The 19,570-nt window shown below is 40.0% G+C and overlaps 2 protein-coding genes across 3 annotated transcripts; one reads left to right on the top strand and one right to left on the bottom strand.

Annotated features, from left to right (window-relative positions):
- The first annotated feature begins 3,068 nt into the window (after positions 1–3,068).
- On the top strand, positions 3,069–8,770 carry LOC136490773 (uncharacterized). Its single transcript, XM_066486963.1, has 5 exons — positions 3,069–3,305; positions 7,861–7,976; positions 8,065–8,121; positions 8,310–8,357; positions 8,439–8,770. The coding sequence occupies exons 2-5, from the start codon at positions 7,921–7,923 to the stop codon at positions 8,578–8,580; spliced, it is 303 nt and encodes a 100-aa protein (XP_066343060.1). The 5' UTR covers positions 3,069–3,305; positions 7,861–7,920; the 3' UTR covers positions 8,581–8,770.
- A 231-nt stretch (positions 8,771–9,001) lies between these two features.
- LOC136491479 (uncharacterized) lies at positions 9,002–15,843 on the bottom strand. 2 transcript variants are annotated; one of them, XM_066487792.1, is made up of 2 exons: positions 13,490–15,843; positions 9,002–9,516 (listed from the first exon to the last, which is right to left on the bottom strand). In XM_066487792.1, exons 1-2 carry the CDS (start codon positions 13,848–13,850, stop codon positions 9,329–9,331), a joined length of 549 nt encoding a protein of 182 aa, XP_066343889.1. In that variant the 5' UTR covers positions 13,851–15,843; the 3' UTR covers positions 9,002–9,328. The 2 variants fall into 2 exon arrangements, with proteins under 2 accessions (XP_066343889.1, XP_066343890.1); XM_066487793.1 differs by having other exon boundaries at positions 9,002–9,504; positions 13,490–15,838.
- Positions 15,844–19,570: the final 3,727 nt, after the last annotated feature.

Here is a 19,570-nt window from a genome sequence, read left to right as displayed (position 1 = left end):
AGGACTAGGCCGTAACTCTGATGGGACTGTCATTGCAGATGATGAGTGGTGGGAGTCAAAGACTAAGGTTATGCTCCAATCTTCTCTGTTCTTACTACACTATTCATGATGCTCCAATCTTCTCACACTACCAAGTGCTGCAGGGTAAGGCTGATTGGAAGAAGCTGAAACATGGATGGCCACATTACATGCCCCAGTTGGAGCAAATGTTTGAAGGTGTAGCAGTTGATGGTTCCACAGCTTATGTTCCTAGTGCAAATGAAGAATTTGAGGAGGAGGAGCCATCACTAAATGTTCAGACCCCAGTCAGCAGTAATAGCAACAAGAGGGCCAGTACTGCTAGTACTTGTGCCTCTAGTCCCAACAAGAAGTCCAAGTCCAAAAGCCAAGCTATCAAGCTAATGGACAAGGTTATCAGTGAGCAAACCAGGATTGGTGAAGACAGGAACAAGATGATGGAAAGACATGTTGAACTGCAGGAAAGGAAGGCTGAAATGAAGGCAATCATGAAGAAAAGATGCAGGGAAGAAAAGAGAAAGGAAGAGGAAGATGAAGTTGAAATTGTGCAGCAGATGGCAAGGGACTGTGGTGTTCAACCAAATAATATAAGGCTGTGGTACACTGTCCTGCAGATCTGCAAGGACAAGAAGACTATGACTTTCTTCAAGAAGACTGATCCAGATGCAAGGAAGGGGTTCATTGAATACTATGCCAGTGTCAACAACTAGTCCTGTGTGTCAATGTCTGTCATCCAGAGTCATGTGTGTGTCATTTGAACTATGTGATGTGTGTGTCATTTGAAATAAGTCATGTATGTGTGTGAACTAAGTGATGTGTGTGATTCGAAGTTATTCTGTGCTGTCAGTACTATGTGAACTAAGTCATGTATGTGATGTCAGTACTCACTATTTATTGAATACTTGCAAATTTAGTACTCACTATTTATTCTGAGCTGCTTAAGTTATTTTGAATGGTGTCACTACTAACTATTTCATGTATCCAATTTGTCAGGTACTTGAAACAACAATGGATGTGAGCAGCTCAAGCAAGTCAAGTAGCTCCAGCAGTTCAAGTAGTTCCAGCAGCTCTGATTCAAGTGATGATGAAGTAACCAGCATGCTTGTGGATGATGAAGGTTCTCATTTAACTAGTGGTATGCTTCTTTTTGCTCTGCATACTAAAAAATATCTATCTAGATCAGAGTACAGAATACCATTGGTACCTGGGATAAAGTGGGTAGAGAGAAAGCTATCAAACAGAGAGAGCTGCTACAAAATGTTTAGGATGACCCCAACTTTGTTCTACAGACTCCATGAAAAGCTAGAGTCTTATGGCCTGAAATCCACTAATAAGTGTTCCTCTATTGAAGCATTAGGAATGTTCTTGTGGATGGTTGGAGCACCACAGTCAGTTAGGCAGGCTGAGGATAGATTTGAGAGGTCACTAGGTACAATTCATAACAACTTCATGAAAGTGTTGAAATATGTTTGCAGGCTAGCTGTAGAAATCATCTGCCCAAGGGACCCAAGTTTCAGTGATATGCATCCTAGATTGCAGAATCCTAGATTCTCTCCCTTTTTTAACAATTGTATTGGAGCAATAGATGGCACTCACGTCCCAGTAATCGTAGACAAGGATTTGATGGTTCAACACATGTGCCGCAAGAACATTACAACCCAGAACGTCATGGCTTGCTGTGATTTTGACATGAGGTTTACATTTGTGCTTGCTGGATGGCCTGGTTCTGTACATGACATGAGAGTATTCAATGATGCTATGGACAAATGGAGCAATAAGTTTCCACATCCACCATCAGGTACACATTGTTGTAGTTGAGGTAGTTCTGTTTCCTATTTGAGTTAATGGAAGCTAACCGCAGTTCATAATTGTGCAGAAAAGTTTTACCTAGTGGACTCCGGGTACCCAAACCGTCCGGGATACCTTGCACCGTTCAAGGGAACCAAATATCATCTTCCGGAGTACCGTGACGGCCCGGAGCCCGAAGGTAAAAATGAAATCTTCAACTTCACACATTCATCGCTTAGGAATGTGATAGAGAGGTGTTTTGGAGTACTGAAAATGAAATGGAGGATTCTGCTAGGGATCCCCGCTTATCCTCCACATGTCCAGACTAAAATAATTGTTGCTTGCATGGCACTACACAACTTCATTAGAGCTAGTGGATTAGTGGATAGGGACTTTGCACTTTGTGATCGTGATGAGAATTACGTCCCACCTGAAGCGTCATACTCTCAGCCACGAACTACTCCGGCACCGTCAAGGGAAGATGCAGAAGTGATGAATGCGTTTCGTGAATCGATCGCTGTTGGTCTGTATAATCGTTCTTTGTAATCGCTGTTAACTGTGTTTGTGAACTGTGTAAAACATGTGAACTGTGAACTGGTTTGTGTAAAACTGTGAACTGGTTTATGAACAATTTAGTACATGTGAACTGTGAACTGTGTTTGTAAAATGTGCTTTGTGAACTGTTAAACTGTGTTTGTGAATGATGGCTTTGTGAACTGTGGCTTGTATGTCAAAATTGTGAACTGTTGACCGTGGCTTCCATGTCAACATTGCGAACTGTTGACTGTGGCTTGCATGCATGCTTGCGTGTCAAAACGATGGCCTGTGGCTTGCATGGAAGAAGCAGCAACGTCGATGGCTGGAAGAAGCAGCAGCATGCATGCTTCTGCATGGGGATGAGGCAATATGTGATTTGGGATTTCTTGATTTTGGGTGCAACTAAACAGGTGCATGGGAATTCTTGGATTCTGGATTTGGGATTGTAAAAAATTTGGAAATCTGGATTCTGGAAAATGGAGGGAACTAAACAGGGCCTTAGATTAAGTTTTTTCACTCTCTCTCTCACATCAAATTTTTTATATATGTATGGAGTATTAAATATAGATAAAAAAATAACTAATTACATAGTTTGATTGTAAATTACGAGACGAATCTTTTAAGCCTAGTTAGGTCATAATTGGACAATAAGTGTCAAATAAAAAAAAAGTGCTACAGTACCCGATACCGGTTCCTAACCCTCGATCTAAAACAAGGCCCCAGCTCTTCTGGTTCCGGACGCCGGCGCCACCAGTCTGCCACACCTCAACTCCTTCCGGTCGCACCCCATCTGCCTGGCGGCGGCTTCCTCTCCAGCGACCACTCCCTCTGCGACCTCTCGTCCTCCTCCCCGGACATCTTCTCCGCCCAGCACGAGCAGCAACAGCAATCATCGACGGCCGTGTCCTGCCAGGCCGAGTGCTGCCGATAGCTGACTGATCCGGAGCCGGAGTCCCACGCAGGTACTGAACCCCTTCCCCCGCTTTGAGAATCTCTGCATCTGTGTTTGTCTGCATCTGTCAAAGCTAGGAGCAATTAATCAATTTGTAAGTGAATTCAAATATTGGCAATAGTAAAGCTCTTACTGTGTTGGCACTTGGCAGCAGCTAGGAAAGCTTGCACTTGTGCAGTTGAGCAGCTTACAACTTACTATTATCAGAAAAAGAAATTGCACTCCTGTGACATGGAAAGCTTAAAAGTAAAAATATAGTTCAGAGCAAAAAGAAAAAGAAATACCATATCTAACTATCTGTTGAATGCATCTTATATAAAATATTTTTAATTATCTTTTCCATTAATGTTCTTTGCGTTGAAGAAAGAAAAAGAACAAACATGTAAAGGAAATTCCCATTGCATTATAAAGTTAAATAAACTATAAGGAAACAGGTTCTTATGGCATAACAGTGAGAATTTAAATTATTTGTGCACTAGAGAGTTCCAGTCACTTCAAAACATTACCTATTGCTAACCTAATTAACAGACTAATAGTTCATTATGTGCAAACGAGGCACGGTCAAATATTTGGTGTGACAAACAGGTGACATATCTGCATCTCCTTTTATAGTCTAAAAAAGCAAGTCCAAGGTACAAATTCATTTGTGTCACCAAGATAGCGAGCTACACTAAGGGGAAAAATTACACGCAAAACTGAAGTGATGCATTCTATTACCATGGACAGTTCAGAGCAGCTCAGTCATTTTCTGAGCGGCTGCATGAGTTGACTGGTATCTGCATCAATTTGAGATATGGCCTGATGACTTGAAAACATCTTTTATTCCATTGTGTCTTGTCTGAACATCTTGAACCGACTTAATATGATCTCAGAATATCAAACACAGCACATTCCTACTAGTACCTTCCTCATTACATCCAATGGCAAAATATCAATAAAAGATGTAAGTGAGAACATTTCAAAGTATCTAATCTAAAAGGAATTAAAGCAAAATTTGGTATTTATTCCAGAGAGTTACCACATTTGTTTTTTCACAAGAAGTCCCACAAGCTAAAGTTTGAGGCTGCAGGCAAGAGTCCACAACATTACGAACTTTTGACTGCAGGCTTAGGAAATAATATGCAACATATAGATCGGGATTTCATACTAGGGCACTTGAACAGACGAACAATATTTTTTGAAGAACCTAACATGAGCTCTGCCTCTCAATTAAGAAAGGAAAGACAGTTTATGTACAGAAAGTGGCACCGGCGCACGAACCCCCAAAGGGTGCACAAAGTAAATTAAAGCACACAGCATGCACGTCCTAGGGGATAAGCTACATGGGCGGCAAATGCATATTTAAAAATGTGAAGTAATGTGTTTCTGATTATTTGCATTGACATATTGCAAATGCATATGGCTTTGCCTTCACGAAGTAACAAAACTGTGAATGGTAAGGATGATGAATTACGCAATGAGCGCGGCACAGGCAGGGAAATTGATAACCCGCACCTGAACGACCAGCTAGCTATACTACGAGTGATGGCCAATGGTGTTGATGATGTGCTCGATGAGCTTGACTACTTCCGCATCCAGGACGAGCTCGACGGCACCTACCATGCTGCCGATAAACAAGCCGGGAGTTGTGTCCAAGGCCTCCTCCATCATGCTCGGAACACCGCCAAAGGTGTTGTAGCTAAACTGAAGCCCTCCTCTAGCTCGCATGACAGGATCTTTGGTGAACGTGAAGAGCAAGATAATTCCCCACATGCTTCACCAACAAACCAGGATGCCAAGAATATCAATGCAAAATTGATGCAAAAGTTGGCGTTTATCTCTCGAAGCTCTACACGTAGTGTCGGTAAGCACCTTTTGTTCCATCTGTTTACCATTGATTGACAATTATGCTCATTCTGACAGTATTCAAGGACCCCAACACTACACGAAATGGACGACAAGTCCAAACTGTGCAAACACTGAAAGTGAAGTTCGATAGGGTTGCTGTATCCCTAAAGATGGTAAATCTGGTGCAAAAATTGGAGCCCATATGCCTCAAGGTGTTTGATGTCCTTAACAAGGTTCTGCTAGGATCAAAAGATATAAGCTATTACCACCATGTGATGGCACATTACCAGTGAGGATAGTTTGGAGCCTAAATTGTATGGGAGGGAAATTGAGAAGCAGAGGCATGTTCATTCCATTACCCATGGTGAATATTCTAGAAATGAAATGACTGTGCTTTCAATTGTTGGCTCAGGGGGTATTGGGAAGACAACCTTTGCACAGCATGTGTACCAGGAAGTGAAAAGTCATTTTTAAGTTACAGTATGGATCTGTGTCGCTCTCAAGTTCAGTGCAAATAGATTGGCACAAGAAGCTAAGGAAAAGATACCTCGGGTTCAAGATGCAAAGGAGCATGGTAGTTACAAGAAGGTGATTGAGCAAAGATTAAAAGGTAAACGGTCTTTGCTTGTCTTGGATGACATGTGGAGATGTGATGAGGATGAGTGGGAAAAACTGTTATCACCATTTAGACAAGGTGGAGGAAAAGGTAGTATGGTTATAGTCACAACTCGAATGTCAGATGTGGTAAATATTATCAAGACAAATGGTTCCTAGATAAAATTGGATCGGTCAGGGGCCAAAGAATTTGGGGACTTCTTTGATTCATGTGTATCTACTAAAATTGACTCATGGTCAGATCATATCCTGAGCTACTTGGAACTAGGGAAGATATAGTGGCAAAACTAAAAGGTTCTCCTCTTGCAGCAAAAATAGTACGGAAATTGCTAAGAAAACAACTCACATTGGAGCACTGGAGGAGGGTTCTAAAGTGCAAAGAATGGAAAAACCAAACCAGTGACAATGACATTATGCCAGCACTAATAATAATCTATGATTATCTTCCGTCATGCTGACTGCCCGAACCTGTCTAACTCTTGTGTCTCTGTTGTCTTCTTGTTCTTGGTCTCGCGCATCCCACCGATCAATCTACCATCGTAGGGATCCCTCTCGGTGGACTGCCGAGCATATTTAGTCGATAGGCCCCTATTTTATGGCTACAATCCAAGCTCAGAACATGACCCCGTCTGCTCCCACCGCCCTGTTTTAGGCACCCAAGAACGGCTTCGGTGGACGTTTTGCGAAAAAGTCTTTTGACTTGCTAAAATTAAACACCTAGTCCAGTTCAATGAGGATATAGTCAAATACTTTATACTTCTTTTCATTTGCTAGCTTTTTCTAGATACATTATTTTTTCTATGTACGTAGACATAGCATATATCTAGATGTATTACAAAACGACCTACAGTTTGTGATGATGGAGTATGTTACTTTTCCATGTATTTAGGCCTGCCGTTATCTGATTTATTGCTTGCTTTAGCACTCATGTAAGAGCTCCGAATTAGCTTCTTGTGTTACCTATTTTGTTTGCTTGAAATTCATGTATCGATGTATGAAAAATAATCATGCATTGACGAAGAAGAATCTCCAAAGAAGATTCATATATTTGTGAAGGATCTGGTAAGATTTCAATGCATAGTTGTGTCAACTTGCGCGAAACCTTCTCAAATTTTTATCACAGCCTCCACATACGATATCATGACATCTTGACAAGTTTCATGATTTTCGGACTTCGTTTGCTTTTTATACAATTTAAAAACAATTCGCCCGCAAATTCGTGGTCATGTTTCGTGAACAAGATGTTCGAAATTTCTGGTCTGTTCCTGGATACGGCCTCACATTAGACTCAATAACATGAATATCATTTTTCCATTCGTTTTTTTTTCATTATTCGAATGACTTGCAGTTCAAATTTGACTTATCCAAAAAAATTCAATTAAATGAAATAAATTAAACAAATATAACAAAATGACCGAGAAATGTGCCAAATTTGAACATGTAGTTCAAGGTACTGTAGGAGCACAGCAGAAAAAGTTTGGGGGCAAGAAGAAAAAAAAATTAAATGGTTTGCCAAGTGTCAAGAACTGACACTCGGCAAAGACAGACTTTGCCGAGTGTCAACAGGCTGACACTCGGCAAAGGCTCAGTTTGCCGAGCGTCAGCCCATTGACACTCGGCAAACATTAACGCCTGGTAACGGGCCGTTAGCGGCTGTCAAAGTTTGCCAAGTGTGAAGATTTGCCGAGTATCCAACACTAGGCAAACGCTGATTTGCCGAGTGTCGTTCTTCGCCGAGTGTCAGACACTAGGCAAACCTCCAGTTTGCCGAGTGTCTTATTTTGCCGAGTGTTTGACACTCGGCAAACTAGCTCTTTGCCGAGTGTCGCCCTTTGCCGAGTGCGGCACTCGGCAAACCAGCTCTTTGCCGAGTGCGGCACTCGGCAAACCAGCTCTTTGCCGAGTGCCCGATATAATACACTAGGCAAACTGGATCCCACTCGACAAAGAGGGCGTCTCCGGTAGTGATTGTGCGCAGGAGTTGGTACTTTGTGGCATCGACTTATGTCTGTAGCATCTGTTATTGATAGGAAAAACTGGGCATTTGCATATTCAGTTGTTTGGTGTCAATTCAGAAAGAAAAAAACAGGGTATACAGGTCCAACAGTTGTTACATGTAATAGATACGCGCTTGCTGGAATCATTCTGGTCATCCACATCACATATACACGCCGCAGACGTGCATGAGCACTGGGATATCCTTCCCCCGAAGCAAATCAAGGACCCAGAGACCAGGAAGGTACAGTTTTGCATTGCTTACTGTGTCTCTTACCAGTGCTTCTTCAAAAATAGCTAAAGTAACTCGAATTATGTATTGATTTTTGCAGCCTGAGGACTGATATGACAAGGAGTACATTCCTGACCCTGAGGACAAGAAGCCAGGGGTAGTTTATCATATCTCTGACTCTGTAAATATGTTGTTAATAAGCGAAAACTTATCTGGCCAGATTTAAGAGCTGCTGAAATATTTTGCATTTTTTTATTATTCCTCAACCAGCTACTAGGATTTAGTTTATCTGCTCTCATTTGTCTTTTCTTGCAATATAGCTAATCTGTTCTCCTTTACTTTCAGGGCTATGATGATATTCCCAATGAAGTTCCTGACCCTGATGCTAAGAAGGTACATAACTTAAACATTTTTTGTGTCATACATACAATGAGTAGTAATGTTTTTTTAACAATCTTCGATGTACCATTGCAGCCTGAGGACTGGGTTGATAAGGAAGATGGTGAATGGTCTACCCCAACCATCCCAAACCAGTGTACAAGGGCTTCTAGGTCTGCAGCTCTTAAATCGCCTCAGAGCAAGCATTAGAGCAATGAAATGCAGCTGCCCTGCGTGAGGGAAAAAAAAGTAGCAAGCAGAAAAGGAAAGAAAAACTCTTGCAGCCAACTCCTTTATCTAAGATAATTTTTTAAGTGGAAAAGATTATTTCTTTGGCTGATGGAGCCCTGCAATTTGATTTTATTTCCTTAATTTCGTGCTGATTGGCACTGTTATTTCTTTCGTTTCCGCGTGTTGCTCAAGAAGATCCTAAGACTGAAGACCTCAGTCAAGAAGTCAGAGGGTTTATATTTTCCAAGATTTTGGTTTGTTCTATTCAGACAGCAGCCTAACCATTGGAAAAGAAGTGTTAATTTATTTCGATCTATTTTCTATTTATTTCTAGGAACGCAAGCCAGAGCTAAATGCTGAGATTATGGCCTTCAGAGATTGTCTGTTGTCATCAACAGTATCTGACACACTTGTAGTCTGGGAAAGGTTTTGTTGCCTACTTGCCATAAATTGATAGGGTTTTTTTTTCCACGCGGGAAACCCTATTTCCATTAGAGATAACGGAAATACGTAGAATAGAGCATTCAGAAGTACCATACTACCATCGAACTAACTGAGCATAACCTAAGCTGAAATCCCTAACCAACCGAAGCCAGACTCTGCCTGACCTCAACAAAAAAACCAACAAGAGCGCCACATAGTATTTCGCACAGCCGTTACAAGAGCTGACAAGCTAGGACAAACATTCATCCGACAAAAGACTAACAACACCAGAAGCATTGTTCTTTTCAGATTCCATAGACTGTCACACTCCCTCATTCAGACTGTCTCGAAGCCTTTGGGATTACGCAGAGTCTTCGGTCTGCTCTCCGACTGTTGCCATCTTCCAGAAGCAGCTGATTCACCTGTCTTGTGGTTTGAGCCGCGAGGACTTCCTTGGCGACCCTTAGCATTGTATTGGCGCCCTCGATCAATTGATCTCTGTCAAGCTCTGCAAATAGACCTGACCAGTAAATTATAAGCGCACAAGCGTGACATATTATTTCCAGTGGATTCTTCACAATCTTCTTTTCAAACACCACTTTGTTCCTACACTACCACAACGCCCAGCAAATGGCAGCCACTCCCCAGTGGTGAATTTGTTACCGAACGGAAACCACTTCTCACATCATAGCCAACATTGCTCGAGATTTGTAGGAACATTAGGAGCTCCAAAGCATTTAGCTACTATCACCTAGATAATCTTAGCTACAGGGCATTGGAAAAAAAAAAGATGAAAAACAGTCACAATAGAATCACAAAACACACATCTAGGATCCCCTTGCCAGTTTCTTTTCCTCAGATTTTCTTTAGTTAAAATAGCATCATTTGCTAAAAGCCATAGAAAAATCTTAATTTTCTCTGGAATCTTACCTTTCCAAATTCGTTTGTGATACATTCCAGTATGAGAGTTTGTAAGAGCATCATATACTGATTTGACAGTAAACTTTCCTTTCTTCCCAATTTTCCACAAGACCATGTCATCTCTATCAGTTACCTGGATGTTTATACTATCCTTTAAAATCCTATTCCAGCTAGTTCTTAAGTCATCAAAAAGCCATCTCCTAAACGTAATTGCCGAGCCCTTTAAGAAATGATCAACAGTAATTTCTTTGTTCTCACAGAGTTCAAATAAAAGGGGAACTGTTAAATATAAAGGATCCTTATAAACCTAGGAATCAAGCCAAAATCGAGTTAAGTTTCCTTTCCCAAAGGACACACTTCTGCCTTGCAAATAAATGTTTTTAACCTTTAACAAATCTGCCCAAATTAGAGAATCATTAAGTCTGTGACTAACATCATGAATTGATTTATTTTTCAGATACTTGTACTTAACAATTTCTTGCCACAGACCCTCCTCAGTTTCTAACCTCCACCACCATTTGCACAACAAACTAATGTTCAACTTTCTCAGATCCTTAATCCCCAAACCCCCTTTCTTCTTGTCTTTGCAAATTATTTCCCATTTTATCAAATGATATTTCATTTTGGTTCCGCCACCTTGCCAGAAAAAAGTTCTCCTGGTCTTGTCCATGCTACTGATGGTTGACTTAGGGAGTAGATAAACCGACATATGATATATTGGGGAGTTAGTCAAACTAGCATTTATGAGGGTTGATCTTCCAGCAGTGGATAGAGTACCCCCCTCCAAACATCCAACCTTTTATTTCCTTTTTCAACTAAAGGTACCCAATCACTAACTTTAAGCCTACTCGGGCTAATAGGTACCCCCAAATATTTAATGGGAAAAAAGCCAACCTGACAATTAAAAGTTTTGGCATAGTGTTGTCCCCAATTCTCCTCATCGTTTATCATCAGAATTTCACTTTTATTAAAATTGATTTTGAGCCCAGCAAGCATCTCAAACAAATATAATAGGAGTTTCATATGAGTAGCTCCATCTAAATCATGTTTAAGAAAAAGAATAGTATCATCCGTGTATTGTAAAATTGCGACAGCCTTGGGAATAATATGACTAATCAAACATGTAACTAAGTTATTCTCTTGAGCTGTGTAAATCATTCTAGTCAAACAATCGGCCACAAAATTGAAAAGGATAGGAGATAATGGGTCGCCTTGCCTAACTCCTTTATAACTTTTGATGTAAGTTCCAATCTTATTATTCACCTTAACACTAACAGTACCTCCCGAGACAACTTGTTTTATCCAGAAACACCATTTACTATGAAAATCCCTTTTCTCCATGCATTCAAATAATATTTTACAATTCACCTTGTCGTATGCTTTTTCGAAGTCCAGTTTTAAAACAATTCCAGTTTCCTTTCTCCTTTTTGTTTCATGAATGATTTCATGTAAACACATGATCCCCGTCACGGTATTTTTGTTTTTCATAAAAGACGTTTGAGTACTATGGATCAACTTATCAGCAACTGATTCCAGCTTGAGAGTTAATGTTTTTTAATCAACTTGTATAAACAGTTTAATAAACATATAGGCCTAAATTGCCGAATCCTTGATGCTTCCTTGATTTTTGGTAGCAAAGTGATTATTCCATAGTTTATCCTACTAGTATCAACTCTTTGATTGTAAAATTCATCAAATAATTGAATGATATGAGCCTTAACTATTTTCCAGCAACTCTGGTAAAACTCAATTGGAATCTTATCTGGACCTGCAGCTTTATTTTTTTTTCATTTTATCCAGAGCATCCTTAATCTCTTGTTCAGTGAAAGGTTTACACAGGATATCATTATCATGGGAAGAAACTCTTGTTATGTTTGCCCAAATGCGAGAATCCATCTGTATTTCATACCCATTTGGTGGAACAAAAAGTTCGGTGTAATATTCAGTTGCGTGTTTTAACAAATTTTCATCTCCTTCTATCACTTGACCCTCACTTTCCAAACTTATTATACTATTCTTTCTCTTTCTTCCATTTGCGCATTTGCGAAAGTATGAGGTATTACTATCACCTTTGAGAAGCCAGGTCTCATGGGATCTTTCATACCAATATAATTTTTCCTGTTCCAGACTTTTTAAATTTTCAACCAGTAACCATGTTTTTCTGTCAATTTGATCAGCAGATAAACCACCCTCCTCCTCAATTGATTCTAAAACTGCTAATTCACCTTGAAATTCTTTTCTTTCTCATTTCACCTTGTCAATTGAAGCCCTAGCCCCTAAAAAATTGTTTGATCAATTTAAGCTTTTGCTGAATTTTGTCAATTGTAATCTTAGCCGTACAAGGTTTATTCCAAATTTTCTCAACAAGCACAAAGAATTCAGGATTTTTTAACCATCTTAAGTCAAACTTGAATTGAATGTGTGGCAAATTTTCACACTTCCTAGTAGAAACAATTAAAGGATTATTGTCTGAAATCTCCCTTCGTAGCTTATTAACTACTGCTTGAGGGAAAATGTCCTCCCATTCTTTTGTCATCAGAATTCTATGTAACTTTTCCAACACAGGAGGTTCCTGATTATTAGACCAAGTGAAAAGACCACCATTCATAGTCAATTCTCTTAACTCATTAAAACGAATCAATGAAATGAAAAGAGCAGTATGTCTATGTACTCCATCCATTGTGTTTTTCTCTTTTAAGTACCTAATAATGTTAAAGTCACCTCCAATGATCATAGGTTCAGTATTTGATGCACAAAAATGGGATAATTCGGCCAAAAAAGCCATCTTATTCTCATCATGGGCAGACCCATATACCACTAACAAGTTCCATTTAGTTTTTACAACTTTGTCCCAAAGATTCATTTGAATCATGAATTCTCCTTGTTTGAAAGAGCCAACATCAGAACGTTCAATCAAAATCCCTACCAAAATACCCCCTGACTTCCCTTTAGAAGCATTCCATAACCAAAGGTAATCTTGATTTATATCAAACTTTCTCAATAATGAATCTTCACACTTCTCAATCATAGTTTCTTGTAGGCCAATAAGATGAAACTTAAACTCGAGGATAAGATTTTTTAAGAAAGTGGAAACCCTTTTTTTCTTGAGGCCTCTACAATTCCAAATTAATCCTTGAACTACCATCTTTTCCTTTGTTTTTTCCCTTTTATTTTGACTCACAGGAATGCAAACATTCCTTGAGTCTTGAAGCCAAAATCTTCCTGGTCTTGCTTCCTCTCCCTCGAGGAGAATTTAACTTTCTTTTTAACTGATGAATTATTTTTATTTGATTGCAAAATCATCATTTCTTCCACATCAGAATTCTCCTCAGTAATAGCATTCTCAACAAAATTATCATTCTCAGGATTAAATTCAACAATTTCAACAGGATCAGGACCACCAGTTTGCATTTGATGTTTTGAGTACAAGCAGTTTCTAGCAGATTCCAGATCTTTAAGAACATCAAAAGTAGCAAAACTATTATTTCGAGTCACCACACCCATCTCTTTAGCTAACTTATTTAGAACAGAATTATCAACATCAGAAAGATTGCGGGGCATTCTTGGGTTACCTTCCAAATTCCTCTTTTTGGCCATAGCCTCATTCTTTTCCATAGTTGTCAAAAGCATTTCTTTCTTCAGTCTCTCGCTCCTCCTGCGCTCGGGCTGGTTCTCCTTGCCCATCTCTTCAACAGGACACACCTTGTCCACAAGCAACTTGTCAACCATCACCATGTTCTTCTCCCCGCCATCATAAGTGATAACACTCTCTTGAGAATTTAGAGCATTATCAGTGACATCCTCATGATGAGCCTGAGAGGAAGGCAACTGCAGCATCTCTGTATCAGCAGCTTTGTCATGACACTTTCCTTGTTGCTTTAACATCTCAGTCATGATTTGAGAAGCATTTTTAGTAGTCTCATCCAACTCCATATGCCAAATTTGATGATCATCATCTTCCCCATTCTGTTTGTTTTCAAGAGTAGTATCAGTATAAGCACCAATACCCCTTAACTTAGCACTGAGAATCTCACTATCAGCATCAGAATGTTCAAAGGACTAAGGAATGTGAACTTTCCCATTTTGATCATTTATCTCTCCTGGCTTGGTAACCCCCTCAGGATTGAGTTGTTTAGGTAAATCCCTTGTTTTCACTTGCTCATCAGAAAGCACTTGCACAGATACCTTGCCCAGTTTCACCTTATCAACACTCACATCTTTGTTCTTAACAGCAAAACCACTAAGCAGTTTTTGGGTGCAGAACAGCAAGCTTGGACAGCTTTTTGTTGTTGAGAATTCTTACTGGAGCCAACCTCAGTCACTATAGGCATAGACTGGCTAGATGAGCCAGCTTGCAGGATGGGTTTGTTCTGATCTTCAGCTTTATGTTTCTTGCTCGGCGGTTCCTTGGATCCAACAACAATACCACTAGACAAATTCTTCATGGCATTTTCATCTGGAATCTCCCTCTCAAATCCAAAGCCATGTATGCAAAGCCCAAGAGTTCCTTCAGCAGTGCTAGGTACCTTCTGCAGATCCCTACATGCAATCTTTACCCTGACATAGTTAGCCCTGAACTGAGTCATCTCATCAATTTCAACAACCTTACCAACCAGTCCTCCAACCTTGGTGATGGTTCTGATTGACCTTTGGTCACTAGGAATGTCACTCACACGAAACTAACCAGTTTGCAGCATTCCTTTGGCTCCAATTTTTAGACACCATGGCTCAACCTTCATCAAAGTGTCAACATCATTCATTACCGGTGCCTTGCATTTGCTCCAGTCCCTTACCATAGTTGCAGTTGGGAATCTCATAACGAACCTATTCTCACCAACTCGACGTGCATTCCATTTCCACGAGTTGGACCCAACCAAGTACATAAACTGTTGTTCTATTTGTTTTATAGTAGCATGCCCTTGAATGATGTTTATGACACCTATGTACTCTTTCTCCTTAGAAACCCTGGGATCTATGCACACCTCTATGAAGAAAAAACTTTGATCATCCACTTGTGCTGCACATAGTTCTGGACCAGTATTCCACAACATACATATTTTACACTCATAGGTAGAATGATTACTGTAGCCACAGATTTCACACAGAACCTTTCTACAATCCTTGGTCGAGTGATTAAACAACCCACAATTGTCACAAGCAATCCTGTTCTGAACATGCTTCATAGGATTGATAGGATTCAAACGTTTGTCATTAGTACCTTGCACTTGATTCACCTCTGGCTAGCTGCCCTGATCTTCAGGTACTATAGACACTTGCTTATCCTTTGATTTTCTAGCAGCTTGCTCCCACTTATGATTGGGGTTCTCCGCAGCAGGTGGATTCTCATCAGCGCCCTCTTTCTTGCCATCATCGATCTGCTGCTCACGATGCTCCCAGGTATTGCGACCTCTCCCACCACCGGGGCCACCTTTTCCTAGACCACGACCATACCCACCAGCCCCTCCACCCCAACCACGACCACCTCCACCTCCACCCCGTCCAAAGCCGCCGTAGTTATTGCGGCCACCGCCTTGATTCATCTTGACTCGAACGACTTGAGCGAGCTCAGTTTTGACTGCGGCAGCAAAGGATTTGGGAGCAGCTCCTTTCCAGAGATGACCAACGAATCGAGATAGGTTGGAGCAATGGGAAGCTAGCAGTGGAGGCGGTGAGGAGATGAGGGCTCCATATTAGGGTTAGAGGAACACCCGATCTGAAATTGGGGCGAGGTCTGAATGTGAATCGGTGGAGTAAAGAATCCTAGACGGTGACTCGACCCATGGTCATCCCTAACCTCTCGCTCACCCTCTTCTAGATGTGCGACGCGTGGCTCAACCGACGGCACCCTCCCTAGAATCCTAGGGACAATTTGGACTTTGGGTGGTAACCGGAACCAAGGCCGCTGATGAGTAGGCCCCTTTTCTCTGGTTCCATTTACACTGGAGTTCCCCAGGGAGGGTTACCAATTTTGATACGGTTTGATTTTTGTAATTTGCTCGGAAGGCGCTTCATTTTACAACCACATTCTGTAATAACATGAAAAATGAGATTTTGTGCCGTCCCTTTTGCTTTTCATGGCATGAACTGTACTTTTCATGAAACTCTCAAGCCTCGCAGCAACGAATTGTGTAATATACATGCTATGGAAAGTCTGTTCTTTTGTTCACGTGTTGGCTATTTTAGCGCTTCTGTTTGCTTTTCTATCATGAACAACCTGAATGAGTATTTAAATCAGACGGGTCTTTCTGCGACGTCTAGTGGCCCCTTACATTATTTGGGCTGCTGTTGTGATTTACTACGTGCCTCTAAAAAAGAATGCAACTACAGGTTACGTGTCACGAAAAGAAGTTTACGTTTTATTAAGTTTTAAGTGAATAATATTCACAAGTATATCTTTAAATTAATTTATTATAAAAATATATTTTATAATTAATCTGATAATATTTATTTAGTATCATAAATATAGATATTTTTTATTTATAATTAGTCAAACTTAAGGTATTAAAATATAATATTGTACTAGAATTGTATTCTTTCGTACATGACAAATTATGGGCCGTCAGGGGTTTTTTAATTAAGAATAATAATGGTGGATTCTATTTTTATTTATACATCATTTCTACATAACCTTTGTTAGTAACAAACTTATGTTTTCTACATCTTTGTTAGCTACATTATATCTTGATCTTTGTTAGCAACATTATTTTTATTTATAAATTACATAACCTTTGTTAAACATTTATTGTGTTCTAGAACTTTGTTAGCAATATTATTTCTTTATGATTTAATGTTCCATGTTTCTCTAATATATATTGTGGCCTGGTATATTTATATGGGGCTTCTATATTTATTGAGATGTTTTTTTAGTTTTTTAGTTACGATAAATGGTGGTGGGCATCCTAAGCACAGGAACCAGGTTACCATCCTGACGATCTTTCATTTGCGCTATCGCCAGTGTGGATCGTCCCGTGTTACCCAGACCCATCAATACTATATAATATTTTAAGTTTTGCGTGCTAATATAATTTTTGCATATATACATTCATTCATAATATGATTGTTGCATATATCATAGACTATAAAACTGGTCGAGTGGCTGGAAACAAGAAACAACATTATTGGTGCTCGGGGTGTGAGACATCTTCGAGAACACGACAAGTGAGGTCGTGAATGATGAAGGAGGCGAGCTATGGAAGTGTAGCTGTTGGTACCCCTAACATTGCTAGTAAGAATAGAGTTTTAAATTTATGCCTAGCAACAGCGCTAAGAATTCTCTTGGTATTTATTAACGTGTCACTTGGTTGAAATACTTAGCCACCTATAATAAACCTATATCTCCTAGAATCACTAGGTTGTCATCCCTAGTATGAATATAAGAAATATGTTTGGATACTACCTAGAATAATACTAAGCAGTTATTACTAATGCAATTGACTAGAGAGAAAATATATATAAATATGAATACTGAATATCTGCAAGTGCACAGATAATTATATCATTGTAGCATTTTACCTAGGAATATTCCAGGGTTGTCGATTTATATTTTACCACTGGGAAGGGATGGCTTATATAGGAATATGATGATCAATGGCAATCTAATGGAGAGTTAACCATGTATGATCCATTTACTCATAACAGGGATAAGTCATAAGATAAATGATAATGAATGATAGATAACAAGTCATATATAATGTAATTCACTTAGAGCACTCCTCATCTATGGCATTATCATGGACTAGGTAGAAATAGAGAAATATTCCTAAGTCATCCTAAATCACATGTCAAAGTATATTAAGATTAGTGCAACTATACCTAGCAATCATGGTAAGAATATGTTGATGCAAAAGTGGATCTGCAAACACAAAGGGCTAATACCCGAATCGGTATCCAAGGCGTGCCAGTCGATTTGACCTGTTAATCGATAAGGATGAAGATACGAGCACTTTGGTCCTGACAACAGCGATACGCCCGGAAGTCACGGCCAAGAGGTACTCACGCGGAACTCGAGGATCGCCGAAGGTCGCACTGAAGCGATGTAGCTCGCCAAATCAATGAGAACTCGTAAAAAGAAAATAATGCAAATTGACGAAGTCACCGAAAAGTAAGTAGATGCAAATAGGAGTAAAAATTGGTTTTGATATTGATTGATCTCTATTTACATTGCCCCTCACTCCATATTTATACCCTGATCTAAAGAGACACAACCAAACACAACTAGGACACCAAGCCCATATCTAAGGAAACACGTGACTCTTACATGAATCATACTCTAACAAATATAGAAAAGGAAATCAACTCCTATCTATTTCCCTGTCTGCCTTAATTACGATGGAAATCTCACTGTCCTTCTTCCCATCGGCATACCCCCTGTTTCATCGGCAATAGTCTTCAAGTCTTCCCTCATCAGCATACTCCTTGTTTCATCGGCAGCAGTCTTCAAATCTCCCTTCATCGGCATCACCAGCTATCGGCAACTATCTTTACAAGCTGGCTTTCATCGGCTATCAAAGTATACAGTAACTTTCCCCTTGCCGATTAGTCCACTCCGAACATTTTAACACGTGTAAAAAACGGTGTCAACACATGCCCCCCAATTTTGGAGTATAAAACCATTAATGCTCCAAAATTTACTCCAGATTACCGTAACTTATTCTCCAAGCCAAAACCTGATCTGTTATCAAATCCAATCAAATCTAATCCTGATTCACGCACTTCAGTAAATATCGCACAATCGCCAACCACTCTTGCCTTGATTATGGTTAAGATACTGAAACAATAACCCATCGGCAAAATCTTAACATGATAATGCTGTCATTTTCAGAATTAAAATATCCTGCACCGATATCTCTTCCAAGTCATGATTACTTGCCATCAACCCATCTGTACAATCCCCTGATCATCGTGCAAACAGTTACCATATCCATCTGAACCACTTCGACCTACATGCGCGTGGCATAGAGATAAGTCCGAAATACCCCTACTCCAAGCGGCTTATAAATAGATTCCTCCGGAACACTTGTCTTCTACCCTCAGACTCCATTCTTTGACATTTTCTCTCTCCGGCGGTGACTCCGACGAACCACTGCACGACCTCAACCAACAAGAACCCTTCTCCAGCGTTACCTCAAGTCTCTAGCTCATGCCCTCATCTTCCTCAAGATAATGGCAATTAACTTCGACGTCCCCGCGGTTCGCTTCACTTCCATTACCTTTTACTTTGATTCCCCTAGTTTTTGCAAGTCTACACAGTTGGTGATTTTTCCTTTCTTTTGTTCTCCAGATCCTTTAAACTTTAGGAACTACGCAACAAACTAGTTATTCCAACCGATCAGCCGCATGTCCAATGCCTAGGACCAATGGGCAACCCAGATCCAACCGATCTGATTAATGCAGAAGTTAATAGAATCCCCTTTAGAGCCCAAAATTTCTCTCTGAATTTATGGAAAGACACATTCCGATCTTGGCCCAAAACCACCAAAGGGTGGAAAGATTGGTACTTAAGGGTTAATAGATCGATGCAAGTATACTGGGCAGAATGGAAATTAGACCAATGCATTAGGCTATCTATTGCCGATATGCAGAAGAATGAATCGATGATGATTGCAGCTGCTTACTTCTAGTCAGACACAACAAACACTTTTATGTTTGGACAT

This window comes from Miscanthus floridulus, chromosome 11 (genome assembly GCF_019320115.1).
Source record: "Miscanthus floridulus cultivar M001 chromosome 11, ASM1932011v1, whole genome shotgun sequence".
Taxonomy (NCBI): Eukaryota; Viridiplantae; Streptophyta; class Magnoliopsida; order Poales; family Poaceae; genus Miscanthus; species Miscanthus floridulus.
Note: the sequence above shows the minus strand (reverse complement) of the source record. Positions and strands in the feature narration are given on the sequence as shown.

Coding starts and splice junctions, on each gene's coding strand:
- LOC136490773 (XM_066486963.1), top strand. CDS start 7,921: ATGAGCACTGGGATATCCTTCCCCCGAAGCAAATCAAGGACCCAGAGA. Junction 7,977..8,064: donor AGGACCCAGAGACCAGGAAG/GTACAGTTTTGC, acceptor TGATTTTTGCAG/CCTGAGGACTGATATGACAA. Junction 8,358..8,438: donor CTGACCCTGATGCTAAGAAG/GTACATAACTTA, acceptor GTACCATTGCAG/CCTGAGGACTGGGTTGATAA.
- LOC136491479 (XM_066487792.1), bottom strand. CDS start 13,850: ATGGAGTTGGATGAGACTACTAAAAATGCTTCTCAAATCATGACTGAG. Junction 9,517..13,489: donor CAAAAAGAGGAATTTGGAAG/GTAACCCAAGAA, acceptor TTTACTGGTCAG/GTCTATTTGCAGAGCTTGAC.